The 24194-nt window shown below is 40.2% G+C and overlaps 1 protein-coding gene across 1 annotated transcript; it reads right to left on the reverse strand.

Moving 5' to 3' along the window:
- On the reverse strand, positions 1 to 15383 carry LOC148043461 (cytochrome P450 2J2-like). The gene is made up of 7 exons (XM_087726109.1): positions 15224 to 15383; positions 14878 to 15038; positions 13740 to 13916; positions 12646 to 12787; positions 6665 to 6852; positions 5237 to 5378; positions 1 to 390 (listed from the first exon to the last, which is right to left on the reverse strand). The coding sequence occupies exons 1-7, from the start codon at positions 15381 to 15383 to the stop codon at positions 206 to 208; spliced, it is 1155 nt and encodes a 384-aa protein (XP_087582235.1). The 3' UTR covers positions 1 to 205.
- Between the last annotated feature and the right edge of the window lie 8811 nt (positions 15384 to 24194).

The raw sequence follows: 24194 nt of genomic DNA on the forward strand, positions 1-24194 counted from the left end.
TTTTTATTTTTGAAATTTATCGGTAGCTGCTGCATTTCCCACCCTAGGCTTATACTCGGGTCAATAACTTTTCCAGTTTTTTGTGGTAAAATTAGGTGCCTCGGCTTATATTCGGGTCGGCCTATACTCGAGTATATACGGTAGTTATATATCATTCTGAACAGAAACTCTGGATTTAGTTTTATGCTTTTTATGGTGTTTACATTTAAGCCTGTGTGGGAACAGCACACAGTTTGTAAGGGTGCGGGCGCATTATCATCTTTGCAACAGGTTCTTCGTTGAGTTCTTTCACTCCTTCAGGCAACCGGAAGCTGAAGGCCCTCAACAGGCTGGTCAGAAAGATGAAGGTCTCAATTCTTGCCAGCTGCTGTCCCATGCATACACGATCACCTGTAGATGAGACATATAAAGAGGATAATGAGCTGCACTCCAGAGTATAACCATATCATGAAGGAAATCAGAATAGATTCCTAATACCTGAAGATTTCCATGTTGACCTAGTATCTTTGAGCATAATTTTAACTCATAGACCTCTTGCAATTTCCCTATTGAGCAAATACATTGGCAGATGATGCTGTTAGCACGGCTCTGCACTACATCCTACAACATCCTGAATCTCCAAGGACCTATGCAAGGGTCCTTTTTGTGGACTTCAGATTGGCATTCAATGCCGTCATGACAGATATTCTTCTAACTAAACTGATTCAGCCATCCATGCCTGAACACACTTTTCAGTGGATCATAAGCTTCCTAACAGATGGGAAACAGCAGGTGAAACTAGGCAAAATCACATCAGATACCTGTACGATTAGCAAAGCCCCCGAGCTGTGTGCTCTCCCCACTTCTCTTCTCTCTATACAACAATGACTGCATAGATTGAAACAAAAGGCAATATAGGTAGTATATTATGTAATTATAATTGCAATTGCAATCATGTAAAAGAGATTAAGTATGTATACATAATCAGTAAGTAGCAATGTGTATTGAATTCCCATTGCTTGTATGTATTGAAAAGATTTGGGCTATTTGCTGCTTGGTGGAGAGACCGCCAAGACAGTTTCACAATGTCCAACATTTTCTTTTCTTTTCTTTACAATAAATGTTTTTTTAAAAAAACAATAGCAATAGCAATAGCAGTAGACTTATATACCGCTTCATAGGCCTTTCAGGCCTCTCTAAGCGGTTTACAGAGAGTCAGCATATTGCCCCCAACAATCTGGGTCCTCATTAAAATTAAAATGCTCGTAACATTCTTCATCTCTCCTCTTAAAGTGAACTGATTGGTTTTTTTCTTCTGCTTCTTGTTGCTTTATTTTTTGACTTCTTGATTAAAACTTTCCTTTTTATTTTAACAATTCTTCCTACAATGACTACATCTCTAAAGTGATGTTAAAGTATTGAAGTCTGCAGATGATCCAACAATGATTGGTCTCATTCGAGACAATGACAAATCTGCAAACAGATGGGAGGTTGAACAATTAGCCTTGTGGTGTGGCTGAACTGAACACACTCAAAACTATAAAAATGGGAGAAGGAGGAGCCACGTAATGATGTTACAACGTGCAGTCTCAATACTCTGAGACCGCCGTTGACACTTTTGCTGCTCTGGGGGGGGGGGTCCATTGAGACCTAAACCATCCCATAGAGATGGTGATCAGGAAGACAAAGCCTTGGTGGTTTCAGGAATATTGCAAAATCCCTGATAGACCCAAGGAAGTGCTTCAAGCCTGTGATAAACAGGCAGTCTCTAGGCTGATGAAATCGGGATGCTCTGGAAGGAAGCGGAGAGGGTTGAGAAAATATCTACAGACCCCTCACATCCTGGACATAAACTGTTTCAATTTCGTCCCTCAAGACGATGTGACAGGACATTGCACACCAAACCCCCCCACCATGCTATCACTTTGTTAAGCAAGTAATTCCCACAACACTGTCAATCAGTCTAGTAGAGGTGTATTATTATTCTCATTTATTACCTATTTCCTTATCTTCTTATGACTATAACTATATTGCTTGTATCTTATGATTTATATTGTTTTATTTAGTATCCCAGTATGATTTATGTTAATTGCTTATTTAGTATCCTAATGACTATCCCTAAGGGTTGTATCTTATGATTTCTTTTCCTTCCCACTTGTCTTGTATGCCTCTTTGGGCCTGCACACAAGATATACGACCTGAACTTTCTGGGACAACAATAGTTTTCATATCTGTCATAATCAAAGCTGTCCTTTTTATGCCCTTTGCTAACTGCACCACCAATGGAGAAAGATTTGTTGGTATATGAGCAGGAATGCAACACTCTATATGGGAAATTCTGCAGTCATGAAAGTGGAATCTAGGAGCAAAACTCATTGGTTAAAAGTCACAGGTTGGCTTGGATTTTGGATTTAGCTAATAATTATCCCCCCAAATCCAGACTCAATTGTGTAAACTTGTGCATGTCTTATAAAGCTCTACTGATTAGAATGTAATTACAACTGGTATATTACAATATTTAATATAACTAGTATATAACTGGGAGACACGGTGGCTCAGTGGCTAAGATGCTGAGCTTGTCGATCAGAAAAGTCAGCAGTTTGAGGAGGCGGGACCTGATGTCGCTACAACATCACATGCAATCTTGGGGCTCCAGGATTGCTGTCAATATCTCTGCTGCTGGACGATCCTTTTGGACCTAAACCGTTCTGAAGGAACGGTGATACAGAAGGGCACATCCTGCTGATCTCAGGGACATCGCAAAGCCTCTGATCGATCCAGGAAAAAGTTCTTTTTGCCAGCTGCAAGAGAAGCAGACAAAATGGCTGTAGAAGGTTGGGGCAGACCCCTGAAATGGAAGCAGAATAGGAGAGATAGTGTGTCGAAATGATGAGAAAAATCCTTATTATTAGAGAAGAGAAAACCCAAAAGATTTAGAGTTAAAATAAAACCGAAGACAGAAGGAAGCAAGTGGCGAATTAACCCTGGTTTAAAACTATTGTGTTATCTTTTTCACATTAATTTTGTTTGTTTTCTATGGATGGACTTTTTACGAATACATCTTACTTTTAAACTGGACTGTTCTTTTTTTCCCTTCTTCCTCTATACTTTTTCCATTTTTTGTATTTGTGGATTAAAAGTTTCTTTCCTCGCAAAGCTCGGCCGGATCATAATCTTTAAACATTTTTTCTTCTCTTCTGAGTTTGGAGCTTAGAAAGAGAGGCAAAAACAGAGGGAAAGGATGCCATCTAGAGGCTAGAGGCTTGGCAACATCTGATAATACAAAGCTATTGGCTTTGTTTACTAAAAGGGTCAGTGGAAAAGGTCTTGTTTATACAGGTGTTTCTTTGAAGGAAAGAGAAAGCTTTGACCTGAAAAACTTTACTGAATTTGTTTGAAATCTAGCAAAAGCCTTGGATGTTTTAGTGACAGTGTTTATAACCTGGAAGATGGCCCAATATGAAGAAGAAAAGGGACTAACATTGCAAAGAATTATGCTAGAAATTCAAGAAGTCTTAATAATGACTGAGATAATTGAAAAAAGACTTGAAATTATAGGTCAAAATACAGAAAGTACAGAAGGAAGAGTTGAGAATACTTATAAAACAATGATGAAATTTGAGGACAAAGTTCAAAAAACCACAGAGACATATGAAAGTGATAAGAAAATTGTTGACCCTGACAGCAAATCGAGAGTGGAGGGAAATGATAAATGCGAAACACAGAAAGGAGAGATTGATGAACTGGAACTCTATCTCAGATGTCAAAATATAGATGAAGAAAAGGGAGAAAATTTGACAGAAAAAATAAGAGTAATTTCAGCAGAAACACCAGTGATAACAAAAGTCAAGCTGATGAAAGGAACAGATAGAGGGTTTCAAATCATTATAAGATATGCAATGAATAACAAGTTGTCAAGAGAAGTCCACAAAAAACCTATCAAGAAAACACTTAGAATACAGATTCTGCAAATGGCAAGAGATATTGGACTGCCCTATTTCTGGAAGAATACAGGATGATGAAATGAAATGTCACAATAAAATTTAGTTAAATGTAGTTAAATTTTGAGGACTATGCATAAGACAAAGTAATAATAGCTATAGTCAAATAAATGATCAATAATGATAATAAAGCATTTATATATACTAGATTGATAATATGAAATTTTATACAAACTTTTTATAAAAGATAAATAATTCTATATGGAATAGAATATAAAGATGTAATATCATTGGATGATTTCAGGATGATGTAATGAAATGCCATAATATAAATTTACTTCAAATTTAATATGTTTCATATAAAAAGGATGTAATAATAGCTATGCTTAATGGATGTTTAACAATTATAACAATTTGTATACATGTATATTAGATTGATGATACTAATAATGGAAAAACATGGAATTGAAAATTATTAGAGAATGTTATCAATGCTAAAATAATAGAATGACTTAGAATAGGATATAAAATTATTTATTATTGGATATATTGAAGATGATATAATGAATCTTTATAATATAAATGGATAGATATTTAGAACAACTTGTTTAAAATGGAGAAACAATAGTGGCAATCAAACAAATGAAGTATAATAATAATGTACACAAAGATATTTGATTGACAATGTGTGATTATTGATGAAGCTCAAGTGATGACTACGGAAAGGACGCAGAAAGACCTTGTAATCAATCAACACACTGCATGCAGTTGAAGAGGTTTATATGTTATGTTTTGTGTGTTTGTGTTTGTTTGAAAATAAAAAAAATATTAAAAAAGAGAAAGCTCAGCAGTTTGAATCCCTAGTGCCATGTAATGGAGTGAGCTCCTGTTACTTGTCCCAGTTTCTGCCAAGCTAGCATGTAAAGCATGTAAAAAATGCAAGCAGAAAAATAGGAACCACCTTTGGTGGGAAGTTAATAGCTTTCCATGTACTTTCAGCATTTACTCATGCCAACCACATGACCATGGAGGCATCCTTGGACAGCACTGGCTCTTCGGCTTTGAAACAGAGATGAGCACCACCTCCTAGAGTTGGGAATGAACATATGTGCGAGGGGAACCTTTACCTTTATAACCAGTATTTCTTTCTGGTTGAAACTCTGTAGCCTAAGGAGAACTTCAGACTTCAGTTTTGAAACTAGAAGGAATTCAGATTCCTTGATTTTCTGTTGAGACCAGGATGATTTCAGAATAACTCAATGGTGGTGGTGGTGGAAAACTATAAATTATAAGTTACTTTCGGTTCATGGACGTACCTATTCCAAATAGCAGAAACTCTTTTCGATCAATGAACTTCCCATCCTTATCTAAAAAGTGATTTGGGTTGAATTTGTCAGGTGTCTTCCAGTGTTCAGGATCGAGAAGAACAGAGCGCAGGTCTGGCATAATAATGGCCCCCTGTTAAAAAAAAACATATAGGATGAAATAGAACATTTTCATAAGGAAATGGGCAAACACATTCAAACAATATTGATGAAACATTTGGTTTTAGCTTGCTTTTATAGACTTCATGGAGGCAAGAGGAGACAATGAAATGGAGCTGATGTACCAAGACATTAAGGATTTTATAAAACAACAACACAAGGAGATGAAGGAGATATTTGGGTGTATAGATCGTATAGATCAAAGATTGGAAAATATAATACAAGGAACAACAAGAACAGGACAATGAGAAAAGAATGGAATCACTAGAAAGAGCGGAGGAGACAGCACAATCGGGAAATCAACAAGAAGAAGACAACAAGAAGAAGATGTTAGCACAATTGATGATGAATAAGGGATTAGAACAGAAGGAAACTATTCTAAAAGATGTGAAAAGGAAATGGGTGAAACTCTAAGACTGCTGGAGAGAAGAAAAGGGGTTTAGAACCGGTAGCCATAGAACTAGACAGTGGGGAAAAGCGGGGAAGGGAGAAACAACTAGAGGGTATAGTTATAATACCGTGACCCGTCAAAAGCGCGGACGGCAAAAGCGCGATCGACAAAATCGCGCCTTTGACGTCATCACAGCGCGACGAAAAAGATCGAAAAATTCAAATAAAAATTAATAAAAATTAAATTAAAGCAAGCCGATTCACATAAAGGTAAGGGTTAGGGTTAGGGTTAGGTTAAGGGTTAGGGTTAGCTTTAGAGCGTTAGCGTTAGCGTTAGGGTTAGGATAAGGGTTAGCGTTACGTTTTTCGTTACTTTAACGGTTAGGTTTAGGGTTAGGTTTAGGGTTAGGTTAAGAGTTAGGGTTAGGGTTAGGTTTAGGGTTAGGTTTGGGGGGGTTAGGGGAAGGTTTTAGCTTTATTTTTACATTTTTTCGATCTTTTTCGTCGCGCTGTGATGACGTCACAGCGCGCTTTTGTCGAGCGCGATTTTGTCCTACGCGCTGTTGTGGTGGAACCTATAATACAGACTAGGTGAAACAAAAGAATTAAAAGAAGTGTATGGGAGAGAACCCCCCCCCCACCCCCCTCAAAAAAAGAAGATTAATAATTTGGGTGATGGTGAAAGATGTGGGATAAAGGGAAAGAAAAGGAAAAATAAATAATAAAAAACTTTATAATTTTGTTTAAAAGTTTGCTATTCTTCCCAATTCGATTTTGGCAGTTCCTGAACAGAGAACTTCTGTCCTGTTGCCATACATTGCTTTCCTTCCATGTTGGACTACTGCAATACAACCTGAACATGTTTCTCACCTTTGGGATGTGGTAGCCCCTCATCTTCACATCCTTCGAGCTTTGCCTGGGAATTCCAATTAGTAAGATATATTTTACACGCTGCATTTCATGCATCACAGCATTGGTGTAAGGCAATTTCTTCTGATCCTGATAGGAAATTGAATCTGAGAAGCCAAACACATCTTCAATCTCCTTCTGGACTTTCTCTAGGGGAAAAAAAAATGATGGAAATAGAAGTGACATTTTCAGTATTGTGTTTAATTTATTTATTTCCAAATTTTAATCCTCAATAGAACTTCAGAACATAGAATAGCATTTAGAACATTAAATGAAAACATTTAATAGAATCATACATCTGGAAGGGACTTTGGAGATCTTCTAGCCCAGTGGTTCTCAACCTGTGGGTCACAACCCCTTTCACAAGACCATTCATCTCCACTGGCATCTCCCATGCTCAGGAGCGTGTCCTGAAGTGGCAGGTGCGCTGGGTGGCAAAGCGGCCTCCTCCCACCTCTGGGCACAACCCAGAAGCAGCCCCGCCTGGTCTCCATGCCAGGAAAAGGTTGAGGCACTGAAGCGGGAGAGAGATGGGTTCTTCTGGGTGGTGGATCAGCCTCGGCTCCAACGGACATCCAAAGCGACTGCGGTTGGCGATGCTGCTTCAGCCCAGCTGCCTGCACAGGGGCTCGAAGGCACCCGGAGAGCAGGAGACCAGTGGGGCAGTCGGGCCACCCACTTCAGCTGGCAGGATGGGCTCTCACCCAGACAGGTGCATGCCGGGATTCAAGCCGCCTTGGGCCTAAACACTGCCTTTGCTGCCTCCACCGCTGGTCCTGTCCTGTGGGCTAAACTGAGCTCAGAGGCTTTTTGGCCCCTGGAAAGAGCTGGCAGGAGAGGCCACAGGGGAGGACAGGCCCCGCCCATCCATTCCTTCCACCCCAAAGAATTCCACTCGGGACGGAAGCACAGTTTGATGTAGCTTAAGCCTCCAATTAAAATCCCATTTAAAGGACAACTTCTGAAACTGTATTTAAGAAAGAAAGAAAGAAAGAAAGAAAGAAAGAAAGAAAGAAAGAAAGAAAGAAAGAAAGAAAGAAAGAAGAAAAGGGAGGGGGAATGGAAAGAAAGAAAGAAAGAAAGAAAGAAAGAAAGAAAGAAAGAAAGAAGAAAAGGGAAGGCGGAATGGAAAGAAAGAAAGAAAGAAAGAAAGAAAGAAAGAAAGAAAGAAAGAAAGAAAGAAAGAAAGAAAGAAAGAAAGAAAGAAGAAAAGGGTGGGGGAATGGAAAGAAAGAAAGAAAGAAAGAAAGAAAGAAAGAAAGAAAGAAAGAAAGAAAGAAAGAAAGAAGAAAAGGGAAGGGGGAATGGAAAGAAAGAAAGAAAGAACGAAAAAGGAGGGAGGAATGGAAGGAAGGAAGGAAGAAAGAAAGAAAATGGAAGGAGGGAGGAATGGAAAGAAAGAATGAAGAAAAGGGAGGGGTAATGGAAAGAAAGAAAGAAAGAAAGAAAGAAAGAAAGAAAGAAAGAAAGAAAGAAAGAAAGAAAGAAAAGGGAGGGGGAATGGAAAGAAAGAAAGAAAGAAGAAAAGGGAAGGCGGAATGGAAAGAAGGAAAGAAAGAAAGAAAGAAAGAAAGAAAGAAAGAAGAAAAGGGAGGGGGAATGGAAGGAAAGAAAGAAAGAAAGAAAGAAGAAAAGAGAAGGGGGAATGGAAAGAAAGAAAGAAAGAAAGAAAGAAAGAAAGAAAGAAAGAAAGAAAGAAGAAAAGGGAGGGGGAATGGAAAGAAAGAAGGAAAGAAAGAAAGAAAGAAAGAAAGAAAGAAAGAAAGAAAGAAGAAAAGGGAGGGGGAATGGAAAGAAGGAAAGAAAGAAAGAAAGAAAGAAAGAAAGAAAGAAAGAAAGAAAGAAAGAAAGAAGAAAAGGGAAGGGGGAATGGAAAGAAAGAAAGAAAGAAGAAAAGGGAGGATGAATGGCAAGAAAGAAAGAAGAAAAGAGAGGGGAGAATGGAAAGAAAGAAAGAAAGAAAGAAAGAAAGAAAGAAAGAAAGAAAGAAAGAAAGAAAGAAAGAAAGAAAGAAAGAAAGAAGACTGGGTGGGGGGGAAACAGAATGTAAAATAAAGTAAACTTAATAAAGTGAAACTCATGCAAACTACGAACTGCTGCTGGAGGCAGGCAGGGAGGTTTTTTATCCTGAAAAATCCCAGCCTGGCTGATCTTCTCCCAAACTAAGATTGCCAGATTAATCACTATGCTTTAATTATGTTCAATTTGTAATAATGAAAATGCATCCTACATATCAGATATTTATATTGCAATTCGTAACACTAGCAACATTACAGTTATGAAGTAGGAACGAAAATAATTTTATGGTTAGGGGGTCACCACAACATGAGGAACTGTATTAAAGAATCACAGCATTGGGAAGGTTGAAAACCACTGTTCTAGTCCAACCCCTGCTTAAGGCAGGAGCCTTCTATCATCCCATTGAAAAACCCCAGTGATGGAGCACCCACAACTTAATTGTTCTCCCTGACTAGAAATTTCTCCTTACTTCGAGGTTGGATCTCTTTCAGATAAGCTTCTACATATTACTTCTTGTCCCTTTGGTGCCCTAGAGAATTACTCAGTCCTCTCTACTTGTTAATAACCTCTCATGTACTGGAAGACCTGAGAGACCGCCTTCTGCCGATTACCTCTCTCAGACCAATTAGATCGCACAGGCTAGGTCTCTTCCGGATTCCATCTGCCAGCCAATGTCGGCTGGCGACTCCCCGGGGGAGAGCCTTCTCTGTTGCAGCTCTGGCCCTCTGGAATGAGCTCCCTGTTGAGATCTTACCTTACTACCCTCCCAGCCTTCTGCAAAGCCACCAAGTCCTGGCTGTTCCAGCAGGCTGGGGGGAGCTGAGAAGCATCTGCCTCCGCGGAAATTGTGAATGTTGGTTATGTTTTTAATATGTTGTCTTTGTCTCTTTCCCCCCTTTCCCTTGTCTTTTGTGAGACGCCCGGAGTCCTCCGGGAGTGGGCGGCATACAAGACAAATAAATAAATAAATAAATAAATAAATAAATAAATAAATAAATAAATAAATAAATAAGAGAGTTATCATGCACCCTCAATACTTCTCTTCAATAGGCTAGGCATACCTAGCTCCAGGGGTGGGATTCAAAAATTTTAGCAACTGTTTCAGCCAAACCAGTCCAAATCATCTGAATCTCACCCCTGCCTAGCTCCCTCAACAATTTGTCATTCAATTTAGCCTCCAGATCCTTTATCATTTTTGTTGCTCTTCTCTGCACACTTTCCAGGGCCTGGGGATCTTTTTTTTTGTTTCACGGTGACCAGAACTGGATACACTTTTCTAAGTGTGGTGTCACCACTTCAGTGTAAAGTAGAACTACCATGCCAGCTGCCACCTTGTGTTTGCTTGTGCCTCACTACCATGCAATGACACTCTGCCGTGAATAGTTGGGAAGGTGGTTGGAAAGGGGAATGCTTGGGGGGGGGGGGGAAATGAAAGTAACTTCTGCATCTTCCCAAGATGCTGCCTCAAGGCCACCCAGCTGGGAAAAGAAGGCAGCTGCATACCAACGTACGCTTGAACTGACCACTCTGGAAACATCTTGCATGAACCTGATTGGTCATAGAGGAATATAGGAGGCAGGTGTCAGTCTCTGCTTTGCTGTTGCTTCGGATGCCATGAAACGGGGAGGGAGGGCATGGTATTTGGGAGGGGTTACTAATTGTGCTGGAGGAAGGTTCTGGAGCTCAGCTGCCTGTCGGACTACGCATGCGTAGGAGATTCCCGCCAGGACTAATGGCACCGACATTCCATCTTCGTGATGCCTTTTGAAGTTATCTCACACCTGACACTTGGGAGAATTATGATTGGACTGTAACTGTGATGCCAAGGGGTGGGGAATGGGTTATTCTATATATCAATCGCTTTCGCGCCTAAATAATCAGTCTTCGCTTCGCTATGCCTTTAATCATTTATAATTAGTAAAAGTACACTTGATTTCTACCCACGGAGTCTTGTGATCTTCTTTCCTAATTATCTAATGGAGAGGTTCTGACAGCAGATAAGGGAGAGAAAAATTGAACTTGGGGATTTTGGCACAAGATTCTCAGTTCTGACTATGCATTATTGCAATACACTTGACATCTAATAAGACTATACCTTTCTCAGCAAATAGAACCAAAAATCACTTCTCTTTAGAGGTTTAAGTGGTGGCAGGTGTGACATATCACTTCTTGTCTTGAGGCTATCATCTTTATTGATGCAATTTAGGATTGCATGGCTTTTTGGCAGCTGCAGCACACTACTTCCTCGTACTTAAATAGTGGTCCACTAGGAAACCTACATCCCTCTCACAGTTACTCTTGCATCACTTGGATGGAGATTCAAAATTGAATATCATGGGGAAATTGATGATACCTCATCACATGGTGTAAGATCATCTCACCTGGAGGTTTTGTCAACATTTTTAAAAAGGAGTGGAGAGTACGGAGACCTATGGCACAAAAGGAGCAGCTGTGGGCTGGACTTCTCGCCCCGTATCACCACTGCCCAGCCCCAATTCTTGCAGCAGACCCAAAAGAAACCATGGTTGAGGGTATCAAAATCTACTGAGACTCAAGAGGAGCAAGGAAGGATGTACTAAACCATCCTGCTCCCCATAGAGATCATCTACATACAACTAATGCTATTTCTGTCACACAACCACACTTAAAGCCTGACTGAACGGCATCCAGATAATCTGTTTCATCTGAAGCTGCAGTACACTGTAAGTACTTTTTCGCCCACAATGCTCCCATCTCTTCACTTCCTGTTAGGGAGCCTCACATTGTACATCGCTTCATGCCCGCCATCTTGGTTCCTGTATTCATTATTTTACTGCAGGGCTGTCAAACTCATGGCCCACGGGCCAGATGTATCACGTGCTGGCCCCGCCCCCGCCTGGTTTAGTGAAGGGAGAAAAAAGACCCAACATGTCACATGGTGATGCCATGGCAACGTAGGTTTGACACCGCTATCCTACTGTAATTTGATCTTCTATATGCAATTTAAGATGAAAAAAATCAACATGTCTAAAATATTTGGTAAATTTCTGCATTTAAAGTGTATTGAATGTTTCAGACTTTGAGAGACCGCCTCCTGCCATTTACCTCCCAGAGACCTATAAGATCACACAGATTAGGCCTCCTCCGGATTCCATCTGCCAGTCAATGTCGGCTGGCGACTCCCCATGGGAGGGCCTTCTCTGTAGCAGCTCCGGCCCTCTGGAACGATCTCCCCATGGAGATCCGGACCCTTACTACTCTTCCAGCCTTCCGCAAAGCGATTAAGACCTGGCTGTTCCGGCAGGCCTGGGGCTGTTGATTTATCCAGCCCCATTTTAAGCTATATGAATGTTGTGGAATTTTAATGTCTGTTCCTTTTAATTTTTATATGTTCCCCCTTCCTGCTTTATCTGTAAGCCGCATCTGTAAGAGCCAAGGTGGCGCAGTGGTTAAATGCAGCACTGCAGGCTACTGCTAGATCAGCAGTTCAGCGGTTCAAATCTCACCGGCTCAGGGTTGACTCAGCCTTCCATCCTTCCGAGGTGGGTAAAATGAGGACCCAGATTGTTGGGGGCAATATGCTGACTCTCTGTAAACCGCTTAGAGAGGGCTGAAAGCCCTATGAAGCGGTATATAAGTCTACTGCTATTGCTATAAGTCTACTGCTATTGCCCTGAGTCTCTCGAGAGTGGGCGGCATACAAATCCTAATAAACCTCAAACCTCAAACTTTTTCTATTATTTAGTTCCACACTCAATAATTTATTGGTCAAAAAAGAATCTCTGGATGTCCATTCTTGGCTTTCCTTTAAACCTTCATGGTTCTGCTTATCTATATAGAAAGATTATTATGAAGAATAGATTCAGTACAATCTTTCAGTATTTCAAATAATTTCTATGTGTTTTAGAACCAGAGAGTGATCCTTGTTCCCATGTCTGTCTCACCTTGGATGGCAGGATGATTGGTCAAGAGGAGCAGAGCCCACATCAGAGTAGCGAAGGTTGTATCTATCCCAGCAAAAAATATATCGAAAATACACTGAATCAAGTTCTCTTCATTGTAGGTAGAGTCGGGGTTATTCCTGCTCTGAAGATCAAAATGAAAAATGGCAATAAATTATCTGCAACATTTATGTGGTTACTTTTTGCCTCCATGGGGATTAAATATCATAACTTTTAAACATTCTGTTTGTTTTTTTTCATTTGTTGCAAGTCTTGAGAATAAATATTGTCCAGATCTCTGACCTTGGCAAGTTTTAGACTTGTGGACTTCAATTCCCAGAATTCCTTAGCCACTTGGCTGAGGAATTCTGGGAGTTGGAATCCACAAGTCTTAAAGTTGCCAAGGTTGGTGATTGCTGGTCCAGATGGTTCTAAAGGGAAATCAAAGTATGAGAGTAATAACTAAACAATAAATTAACACTGAGTAAGACACTGTCTTAATAGCAATAGCAATAGCAATAGCAGTAGACTTATATACCGCTTCATAGGCCTTTCAGGCCTCTCTAAGCGGTTTACAGAGAGTCAGCATATTGCCCCCAACAATCTGGGTCCTCATTTTACCCACCTCAGAAGGATGGAAGGCTGAGTCAACCCTGAGCCGGTGAGATTTGAACCGCTGACCTGCTGATCTAGCAGTAGCCTGCAGTGCTGCATTTAACCACTGCGCCACCTTAGCTGAGATTGAAGAGAGTTTTGGCTTTCGGTGAACTTGTGTGTCTTTGTTTTTATTTTATAATTGGTTACTGTAATAAATATTACTACAGTGACTAATGTGTACTTATTAGAGTGAATCACAAAAGTTTACCTGTATGCATTTTAATTTAAATGTAAGCCCAAACTGATGTCTCTAACTGCAAGCTTTGTGGTTGCTATTTAACTCTATGACAATTTATAGAATGCATAGAATAATAGATAATTATAAGACATCATCAAACTTTTACTAAACTAGTGCAACTTCACAAACTCTTGTTTACATATAGTGAGGAATGTAATAATTCCTTGCCCGTATACAGTATTGAAGTACAATAAATCCACACCTTCTCCATCTGAAGAAGATAGTGATCAATGAAATCTTGTGGCTCATGCAGAGAGGGAAATTCCTTGTGTTTCTCTATTTCCTGCTTTGCAAAGGAAAAGATAAAGTCTCTACAAGCCACGGCCTTCTTGTGAGGGCCTGGGAGGTGCTTCATTACTTGTGGGAACTCATCATACATCTAATAGAAACAGAAGAAGTAATGTTATCTATTTATATCCTACCAGAATAAAAGAAGGCTCTCAATAACTCACCATAATAGTCAGCACTTAATAACCAAAGAAAAACAGAAAAAACATGGCAAACATACATTGTGTCAGACCTCAAAAGTCCTCCAGAAAAGCTATTTCCAAATTCTTGTAGAAAGCAGATAATGTTGAAGGCAGTTAAATATTATAAACTTAAAGGTGAATCATTAGAAAGTCAAGAAATCTAAAAGAAACTTAAATAATTTAAGTTAAAATAATATAGGTTAGGTTTCCCCTGTCTAGTCATGTTCAACTCCAAGGATGGTGTTCATCTCTATTTCTTAGCCAATAGAACCATAACGCTGGCATGATTATAGCAATAGCAATAGCAGTTAGACTTATATACCGCTTCATAGGGCTTTCAGCCCTCTCTAAGCGGTTTACAGAGTCAGCATATCGCCCCCAACAACAATCCGGGTCCTCATTTTACCCACCTCGGAAGGATGGAAGGCTGAGTCAACCCTGAGCCAGTGAGATTTGAACAGCCGAACTGCTGAACTGCAGTCAGCTGATTATATGCTAAGGTCCATGGTACGCTGTTACCTTCCCAGCGAAGTGGTACCTATTTATCTACTTGCATTTGCAAGCTTTCAAACTGCTACATGGGAAGAAACTGGTAAAGGAATGGGAGCTCACCCCATCACATAGTACAGTAAAGTAAGCAATAGCAAACCACTTCCAAAACCTTCACATGGAAACTGTAAAGACTTGTCCAGGGTTCTCATGTGGAATCATGACTGGCTCAAGGATAGACACACCTACTGGGGAGAATTGTATATTAGATGAATCCCAAGGCTTCCTCCATACTTTTCATTTTATGATTCCATGAAAATACTGGTGGAAAACATAGTTGATTTGGGAAGCTTTGTCTCTTTAACAGAAATGATGACTTACCGCATGGAAAACATTAGCACTAAAATTCCCAACAATTTCAAGGGCTTGAATTAACTTCTGGAAGTTTTCATCTTCTGCATCAAACTGGTGTCCAAAACTTAAAGCACATATGACGTTAGAAACTGCATTTAGTACCGAATTTGAAGGGTCAAATGGCTGCCCTGCAAATGAAGATGTTTTATAATGAATTTTTAAAGAAAGGGGCTCCTATGGGGATGATGAAAAGAGTTGGGACTTGTCAATTTAAAAAAAAAAAAATCAAATATATCTGTTTTTATTTGAAATACTTAAAAATGGAAGACTTTTTTCAGACCTTAAGCCATTCTCATTATCCCAAATTACAGACCTTTTGCTTGTCTAAATATCTCCACCAACGTCTTAGCTCTGTTTTCCATTTGATGCTCAATGCTTTTCGTCCCCAGGCCCAGCTTCCGCAGAGAAGTGAGGCCAATGTGTCGATGCCGTTTCCAGGTATGGCCATTGGAGAGAATAATTCCTGTGGGCATCAGCAGATAGTATTTGCATATAGAATAGAATAGCAGAGTTGGAAGGGTCTTCTAGTCCAACCCCCCTGCTTAGCCACGAAACCTTACACCACTTCAGACAAATGCTTATCCAGTCTCTTCTTAAAACTCTTCTTATAACTTCTGGAGGCAAGTTATTCCACTGATTAATTGTTCTAACTGTCAGGAAATTTATCCCTCGTTCTAAATATGATAAATGATTTCTGATAAAATTCATGTTTTTTTTTTAAAAAACAGTTTGGTCTGGTGATTGCCAAATATCTCTCTGAATTTTGGATGAGAATACGAAATAAATGAACAAAATGTTACAAGAAAAGCTTAGCCATCATATGATAGTCTTTACCTGACAGATTTAAGTATGTAGTATAAAAAAAGCAAGATTTTTTTATTTAAAAAACAACTTCACTTTAAGGAGCTGGAGAATGATATATTTCAAAGACCAGCTGAAGGTCCAAATGTACAAAATAACTGAGCAAACAAAGTAATAGTTTTAGTATGTATAAACAAATTAAGGAAATGTCTAAAGAAGTTTATGAAATTGTTGATAGTCCTTATGAAATTGATAAATGTCTAGCATCCTTATATTTAAAAAAAAGACTCAAAACAATCTTCTGAACATTACACCATGTAAGGCTGATCATCAGGGTGAAATCTTTGAAAGCAGTATGTCAGAGAAAATATTGCAAAAACTGACAATTAGCTTCATTGCTAAATGGCAAAATGATTAATTCCTAGGCTTTATTAACATCACAAGGAAATCAGCTATAGAATTTATGAAGTCAGGCCACAAGGTAGAAAAACCTAGGATATATTAAAGCTTGTTGGTGCCCTCTTGAGGGGAAATATTCTTAGGAATCTTCATGAACTGGTGATGGTAATTTATGTATAATTTCTTACTACTTGCACTTACCCCCTCCTTTCTCAAGAGGAGACATGAAAGGATCGCCTGGTCGGTCAGAAAATCCATCTGAGAAGCCGGTCATTCCTTCTTTCACAGCTTTGAATCCAGATAGCACTATTAGAAGGTGAGATCCAGACCACAGGGTGTATATATTTCCATATCGCTTTACAGGCTGCCAAGTGAATCAATGATGAGCAAAGTTATAATCAAATGAAACAGATCATTTACAAATAATATGCCACTTATGGTATTTCCTAAATTCTAAGACATCTGGAAGTTGAGTCTTGGCAAATGTCTTCTTTTCTTGTTGGTTCAAAATAATTTACTGCTTATCATAGTAGCTTCTTCAGTCTGAGCAAGTTGGTTGGGGACCCTAAATATGTCTCGCAGGCAGGTTTCATTACTCACCTAATCTGGATAGGCTCATTAGGCCAGTAGGCAGAAAGTCTTTGGGATAAATATTCCAACTCCTAAATCCTTTATTGTAGGAGGGTCCTTAAGTTTAGCTTCCCTGGGGGAACCTGTGAAGTGATCTGAATCTTCCTGGGACTGATGAAAGAACAGCAATACTGAAGTACCGTATATACTCGAGTATAGGCCGACCCGAATATAAGCCGAGGCACCTAATTTTACCACAAAAAACTGGAAAAGTTATTGACTCGAGTATAAGCCTAGGGTGGGAAATGCAGCAGCTACCGGTAAATTTCAAAAATAAAAATAGATACCAATAATGCCATTGCCCATTGAATAACATATACAGCCTGCCTGTGCCCATTAAATATACAGTAGCCATTGTAAAAATTTGCTCTGCATAACAAATTATTATCACACAATACCGGTGTATTCAATGAAATACTTCACTCACCTCATGATGCTGATGTCCCACTGTGATGATGATGTCCCGCCTCCTATGACACACGGCACAGTGATTCCTATCATTGGATCACTGTACCAGAGGAGGTGGGACATCGCTATGTGGCTGCTTGCCATAACAAGGAGGAGGTGGGACATCGTTGCAGAGCGGCAGGAGGGGGAGGAAGGGGAATCGTAAGATAGCCCTGCATTACATTAGAACGTGAGGAGGGGGGATGGTGCGGTGCACGCTGCGCGGCAAACTGACACAGAGGGAGGGGAAACTCAGGGGTGCTGGGCCATTCACGAGCATCACCCAGTGGCATGGCCCCGCCCCTTTTTCTCCTCCATTTCGGGCAAATTTTTCACTGACTCGAGTATAAGCCGAGGCGGCTTTTTTCAGCTCAAAAAGTGGGCTGAAAAACTAGGCTTATACTTGAGTATATACAGTATTCATTTAATCTTGTGTTTTGCTTCTGTTTACTCAACACTGAAACCTGCTCAATGTATTGCTGCTTCAAAGACCAGGAGATTGTCTATGCAAAAGATGGTGCATGATTAAGTTTTCTTTTTCTTTGTTTCCCCTTTGGATGCCAATAAAACATTACTTTCCATTAATTCTTAGCATCACTTTTTTTTTCATTTTGAATAAATTTTTCCTAGGGAGTTTTCCAACTAGAGCAAACTTTTACCAATAGCCCAAGGGATACCATGCTTGAAGGTGTATAAAGCTGCCAACAGAATTAACAGAACAAGAAAAAAAATTACCTTGATGCAAGCTCAAGGTAAACTGCTCCAAACTCGATTGCAGAAAAGACGACTTCAGCAACAGAGCGCTCAATGCCTGGCATGCTCTACCTGACTCTGTTGTTACATCCTCAAACCCCCACAGATTGAACCTTAAACCCTACTGTGGACCTCACCCCATAGATGGGGGTGGGGCCAGTCAGAGATAGTATTTACCAGTTCTCTGAACTTATAAAGCCCTTCATGGTATTGGTACTTGAGAGACCGCCTGCTGCCAATTACCTCCCACAGACCCATTAGATCACACAGATTAGGCCTCCTCCGGGTTCCGTCTACTAGCCAATGTCATCTGGCTACTACCCAGGGGAGGGCCTTCTCTGTGGCGGCTCTGGCCCTTTGGAATGAGCTCCCCGCAGAGATTCGAACCCTCACCTCTCTCCAGGCCTTCCGAAAAGCCGTTAAAACCTGGCTGTGTCGGCAGGCCTGGGGTCAATGAGTTCCCTTCCCCCCTCGAAACGTGTGGCTGTTGGTTGTTTTAAATTTCCTGTACTTTTTGTTGTAGTTCTTGTGTTTCCCTTCCCCTCCTTTGGGTTTGTACGCCGCCCTGAGTCCCGCCGGGAATAGGGCGGCATATAAATAAAATAAACCTTGAATCTTGAACTATCAAAATTTCCGCTACCGGTTCTCCAGAACTGGTCAGAACCTGCTGAATACCATCTCTGCCTTGGGGGATTGTAAATATATTTTGGTTACTTTAATATAATTTAGATATGCTTTGTAAGTAACTACATTGATATCATAACTTTTTAAGATTCTGTTGGTTTCATTTGTTGCAAGTCATGAGAATAAATATTGTCCTGGGGGTTCTCTAGGAAAATCAAGGCATGGGAGTAATAAGTACAGTAAACAGTAGATTCACACTGAGTAAGACACTGTCTTGAAATAGCCCAGATTGAAGAGAGTTTTGGCTTTGGATGAACTTGTATGTGTTTGTTTTTATTTTATGATTGGTTACTGAAATAAATATTCATTACAGTGACTAATGTGTACCTACTAGAGTGAATCACAAAAGATTACAAGCAGGATTACCTGCGTGCATTCTAATTTAAAGTTATGCCCAAAGTGATGTCTCTAACTACAAGCTCTCCTGGTTGCTATTCCATTCTATGGCAATTTATGGAACACATAAAATAATAGATAACTATGAGACATCATCAATCTTTTACTGAACTAATGCAATTTCGCAAAGAATGGGGAGACAACTGACACAATACAGACCCTCTGCCCATTGATGGAGAAGCAAGTTGAGAAACAAACCACCATAAATGTGGGAATCACTGAGCTAGAAAACTGTTTTACATTTTTACTTATTGTCAATGCTGCAAAAGTATCTGTCCTTTTCCAATCATTTGATTAATCAAAATGCCTTGTTAATTTTTTTCCTTAGAAAAAGGGGAAACAAGTGATAGGCAAACATGAGAGGATGACAAAAAAAAAACCCATTTCTAACTCCCCCTCCCCACCACAAAGAATTTCCCATATCTAACAGAAATATGATACTGAAGAGGTACAATATAGCTCTTACTTAGAAGCATCCAGAATTTAAAAGGTTAATAGTAAAGCTTCCCCTTGCAGTCATCTGTGCTAGTCATTCCTGACTCTAGGGCAGTGACGTGCGGTGACCTTCATTGCTGGTGAGGCAGAGAGAAAGAGAAAGAAAAAACACGGCTCTTCTTTCCCTCCCTCCCTCACCCCACCCCACCACCTTCCCAAAGACTGCCACTTTGCCCCTCGCACCACACAAAAACTTTCCTGCTCCAGATCTGGCCAAAACACCCCTCGCTCCTCCCCACTTGGTCAAGCCTTATCCATTTCGCTTGGAGAGGGTGGGTGGAGATGGGGGTCTTCCGTGGCACATGCAGGCACACGCGATTCCCTCCCCCATGTGTTTTTCCACTCCCCCCATGCCTCCAGGGCGCTTCTTCACCTGTTTTCTCTAAGGACATCGCGGCGGCTTGGCGAGGCAGAGGGTGGATTTGGGGGGGAGCGGAGGGATGGGGTGGGGAAAGAGACCTGAGAGATGGGAGGGAGGATTTCTGCATCAGCAGCCCCCTTTCCAAAGGCGCCCTCCTCTCTCTCCCTCTCTCTCTCTCCCCGAGAGAACCACGTGGTCCTGGCTTGTGAAGATGTGGTTTGCCAATTATGGAGCGTGGAGGAAACAGAGCAAATTAAAGGAACAGGCGACTCTCCTCCTCGTCCCCACAACCCATTAGATTGGGCTCAAACCGCCTCTTGTTTTTCCGCTCCCCCCCATCCTTTTCCAGCTAGGTTGTCGGAGGGTCAGACTCTGCATTTGGCGCTGCCCCGATGCGACACACACACACACACAAACACCCGCACGGTTGGCAAACTCACAAGCTCTGGCTTTCCCCAAGCTGCAGCTGATCTGAAGCAGTTTTGTCTTCAAAATGCACATCACGATCCTTTATTAACAGGAGTTTCAAGTACAAATCCATTCAGATCACAGAAAGTCTGTTCTTTTCTCTGATTTGATCTAACAACTTTTCCTAGCTGTTTATGTTGAATATGGAAATGAAACAAGATGGCTTGGAGCCTGTACAGAAACTTTGTATTAATGTGCCAACTTTGAGCTTGTAAGATTGCTATTGTTTCAAACCCCCCTTAAAATCTACTTCTCTAACAAGCTGTATGCTTTCCTGTCCAAAGGTTGTTGCTTCACTCAGCCTGGAAGGCACTTTAAAAAATAAAACACACACACACACACACGCACACAATAAAAACAAATTACAATTACATTACAAATAAATTGAATTCCTCTCCCCTGCTCCGTCCCTCTGACCCACATACCTTCCAGCTGCGCCAAAATTCCAGATTTGCTCTAGCCAGGCTCCAGGGCCAGGCAGGCTAGGATAGTGGCTCCTAGAGCCACCACGTGCCCTCTGCAGGAGGTGGCCTGAGAACTATGGGCCTCATTTGCATACTATTTTTTTTGCTTTTTAACCCTTGCGTAACTGTTAAAAGGCAAAAAATTCCTTAGGCAAAGGAGGCCCATAGTTCTCAGGCCTCCCCCTACAGTTAGCACTAAGCAGACTCCAAGCCACTGTGACTTGGACTCTGGTAGCAACTATTATTTTAAAAAAATCTTTAAAATTCTTTCTTTTTCTTCAGGAAACTGGTGAGGCCCTGCCTCCCCTGCCTCTAGTGAGTGCACGTCCCTGCTCTAGGGGGCAGATTCTCATCTCCGTTTCAAAGCTGAAGAGCCAGTGCTGTCTGCAGACGTCTCCATGGTCACGTGGCTGGCATGACTCAACACCAAAGGTGCATGGAACACTGTTACCTTCCCACCAAAGGTGGTCCCTATTTTTCTACTTGCATTTTTACATGCTTTTTATAAGTAACCATCACTTATTTATCTATCAACCTATCTATACTCTAGCTAGCTAGCTAACTTTCTCCATATGCATTTAGAATTCAGCTTGGCATGAGAATTTTCATATTGAATGTATTCATGAAACAAAATATTTCTTAGGGCAGTGCTCCCCAATCTTTTTGGAGCCCAAGACCAATTTGAAAATATTTTTTCTATGAACCAGAGAAAAAAAAGGGGGGGGTACTTTAACACAAAACCTAGATCCCATGCATGTGTACATAAAGCTTCACTTGATTGCCTGATGCTTCTGCAGACCAGTTCCCAACAGACTGTGGAAAAGTACTGGTTCGTGGACCAGAGGTTGGGAACTCTTGCCATAGGAGAAGAGGGACTGCTAAATATGTAGAAGGATACTACAAATGCACAGACAAACATGCAAATACACACACACACACACACACACACACACACGGAGGGAGGGAGGGAGGGAGGGAGGGAGAGAGAGAGAGAGAGAGAGAGAGAGAGAGAGAGAGAGAGAGAGAGAGAGAGAGAGAGAGAGAGAGAGAGAGAGAGAACATTTCAGCATTTGGTATTGAAAACAAAAATACCATGAAGTTGATTACAAAAATCCAAGTTATTAACTGACAAATTGAAAACGTAAAAGCCAAATGACTATACTAATAAAAGACTCCAAGAGGCAGATCACAACTAACTTTAAAAAAGAGGATGAATTCATAAAATTACGCAAATTTTGCTTTTGTATGCAAATCCTTTGGAATAGCCTTGCACTGATTTACTGACTAATGTCTAAATCAATGTTTAAATGAAATGGAGCAGATTGAAAGCCATGCAGATGTACAATAATTTGGTGTAAGGTAGAGTAAAAGCAGTATCTCTTTTGCCTATGTATCCTTTTGTTACTATGCCTTCCCCCACTTTGTGATGGCAATTTATGTACAATTTCTTACTACTTGCACTTACCCCCTCCTTTCTCAAGAGGAGACATGAAATGATTGCCTGGTCAGTCAGAAAATCCACCTGAGAAGCTGGTCATTCCTTCTTTCACAGTTTTGAATCCAGATAGCACTACTAGACATTGTGATCCACATGGTGTATATATTTCCATATCACTTTACATGCTGCCAAGTGAATCAATGTTGAGCAAAGTTATAATCAAGTGAAATAGATTGTTTACAATGTGCCACTTACGGTCTTTCCTAAATTCTTAGATCAAAGACATCTGGAAATCGAGTCTTTTCTTGTTGGTTCAAAACATTTTACTGCTTATCCTAATAGCTTCCTCAGTCTGAGCAAGTTGGTTAGGGTTATGTATCTCCCAGGCAGGTTTCATTTCTCACATAGGCTCATTAGGGCAGAACGCAGAGTCTTTGGGATGTAAATATTCCAGCTCCTAAATCCTTTATTGTAGGTAGGTCCATAACTTTGGCTTCCTTGAAGAACCAGTTTTAAGTGATCTGAATTTTCGTGTGACTGATGAAAGAACAGCAAGAACAGATGAAGTATTTGTTCTTCATCTAGTGGGCTGCAACCCGAATTAAGATTGGCCACAAGAGCAATGCAATCTTCATTGGGTAATTTGTTTTTAAAAAATTGATCAACTTCTTTGAGATAGATGACTCATACAAATATTATGGAGGATCACCTTGTTACCAATAGTATCCTCAAACAGAAAAAGTCTGGTAACATTCATACAACACCTGCTGCTTTTCTCATAACTAATATAATAAAATGTTCTTTTGCTCCAGAAAAAGTTGAAGAATAAGGTTCCTTGGATGAAAATTCTTAAGGAGAAAACAATCCAAGAAGCTTGAGAAATTCTGAAAAATATGATCCTAAAAGCCCATTTCAACACAATACCACTAAAAAAGAAAAACAGAAATCCAAGATGAAACCAGTGTGGTTGCACAAAGTCTAATAAACTTGTCAATGACTACTTCAGCCTCAATCACAACAATACACGAGCACACAATAGATACAAACCTATGGTAAACCACTTCAAACTTGATTGCAGAAAACACGACTTACTGTACATTGCTAAAACCTTATTGCAGGATAACATGCCAGAAGTAGAGAGGTAGTTTAGTTAAACTTTATAAGCAGCAATAGCTAGGTCTTACTAATCCGGTATATATCAGCTTCGTGCACATGAAGCAACTGAACAAAATCCTGTTCTATTGCTTCATTCTCCAACCACCTACATATTGATCATTATCTAAAACAAGCTGTTACTCTTCAGAAGTCAGATCCAGAAAGTTTTTGAAATCATTCTAGAACTGCAGAATTAGAAGGGGCCATAGAGGCTACCAAGTTCCACCTATTGTCCACTGCAGGAAATACAAAATAAAGCATTTTCAAAAGAGGAATACCTAGTTTCATTTGAGCAGAGTGAAGGGGAAGCCACCTTCTCTCTGGTGGATTTGTTCCAATTATCAAATCTTTCTTGGTAAGATTGAACTAGAATCTGCCTTCTAAAAATTCAATCCCATTTTATTTCACATCCTGCCCCATGAACTGTTGGTGAGCAGGTCTCGGCTTGAAAATTCTGGCATGATCTGGAAAATAACTCATCAAGTGTCATCACTATTATTTGATTAATTAAATTTCTCATCATGCGAGAATATTTTCTTAGGTTAATACATATTTCTGCAATAATGATACAAAGAAAACCACTGAGTATTATTTTGCATATGACTGATGGATTATTTAGAATGAAATGAAATACCTTACAGAAATAATCTTCACGAAGGGAAAACCCGTAAGACTACAAAGTTCCAATTAGAGGTAGAGCTAAAGAACCAGGAGGCAAATGTCTTCGGAACTAGAGTTGTTTCAAGAAGAGGAGAATGAGCAGAGCAAGCAGCAAAATGAACAGAAATATCCC

The sequence above is a fragment of the Thamnophis sirtalis genome, unplaced genomic scaffold, assembly GCF_051295495.1.
Source record: "Thamnophis sirtalis isolate CommonGarterSnake01/CBP01778 unplaced genomic scaffold, rThaSir2_p1.2 scaffold_11, whole genome shotgun sequence".
Classification (NCBI taxonomy): domain Eukaryota; kingdom Metazoa; phylum Chordata; class Lepidosauria; order Squamata; family Natricidae; genus Thamnophis; species Thamnophis sirtalis.

Coding starts and splice junctions, on each gene's coding strand:
- LOC148043461 (XM_087726109.1), bottom strand. CDS start 15,383: ATGCCCACAGGAATTATTCTCTCCAATGGCCATACCTGGAAACGGCAT. Junction 6,853..12,645: donor CAATCATCCTGCCATCCAAG/GTGAGACAGACA, acceptor TTTTTCCCCTAG/AGAAAGTCCAGAAGGAGATT. Junction 391..5,236: donor GTTTCTGCTATTTGGAATAG/GTACGTCCATGA, acceptor TCTCATCTACAG/GTGATCGTGTATGCATGGGA.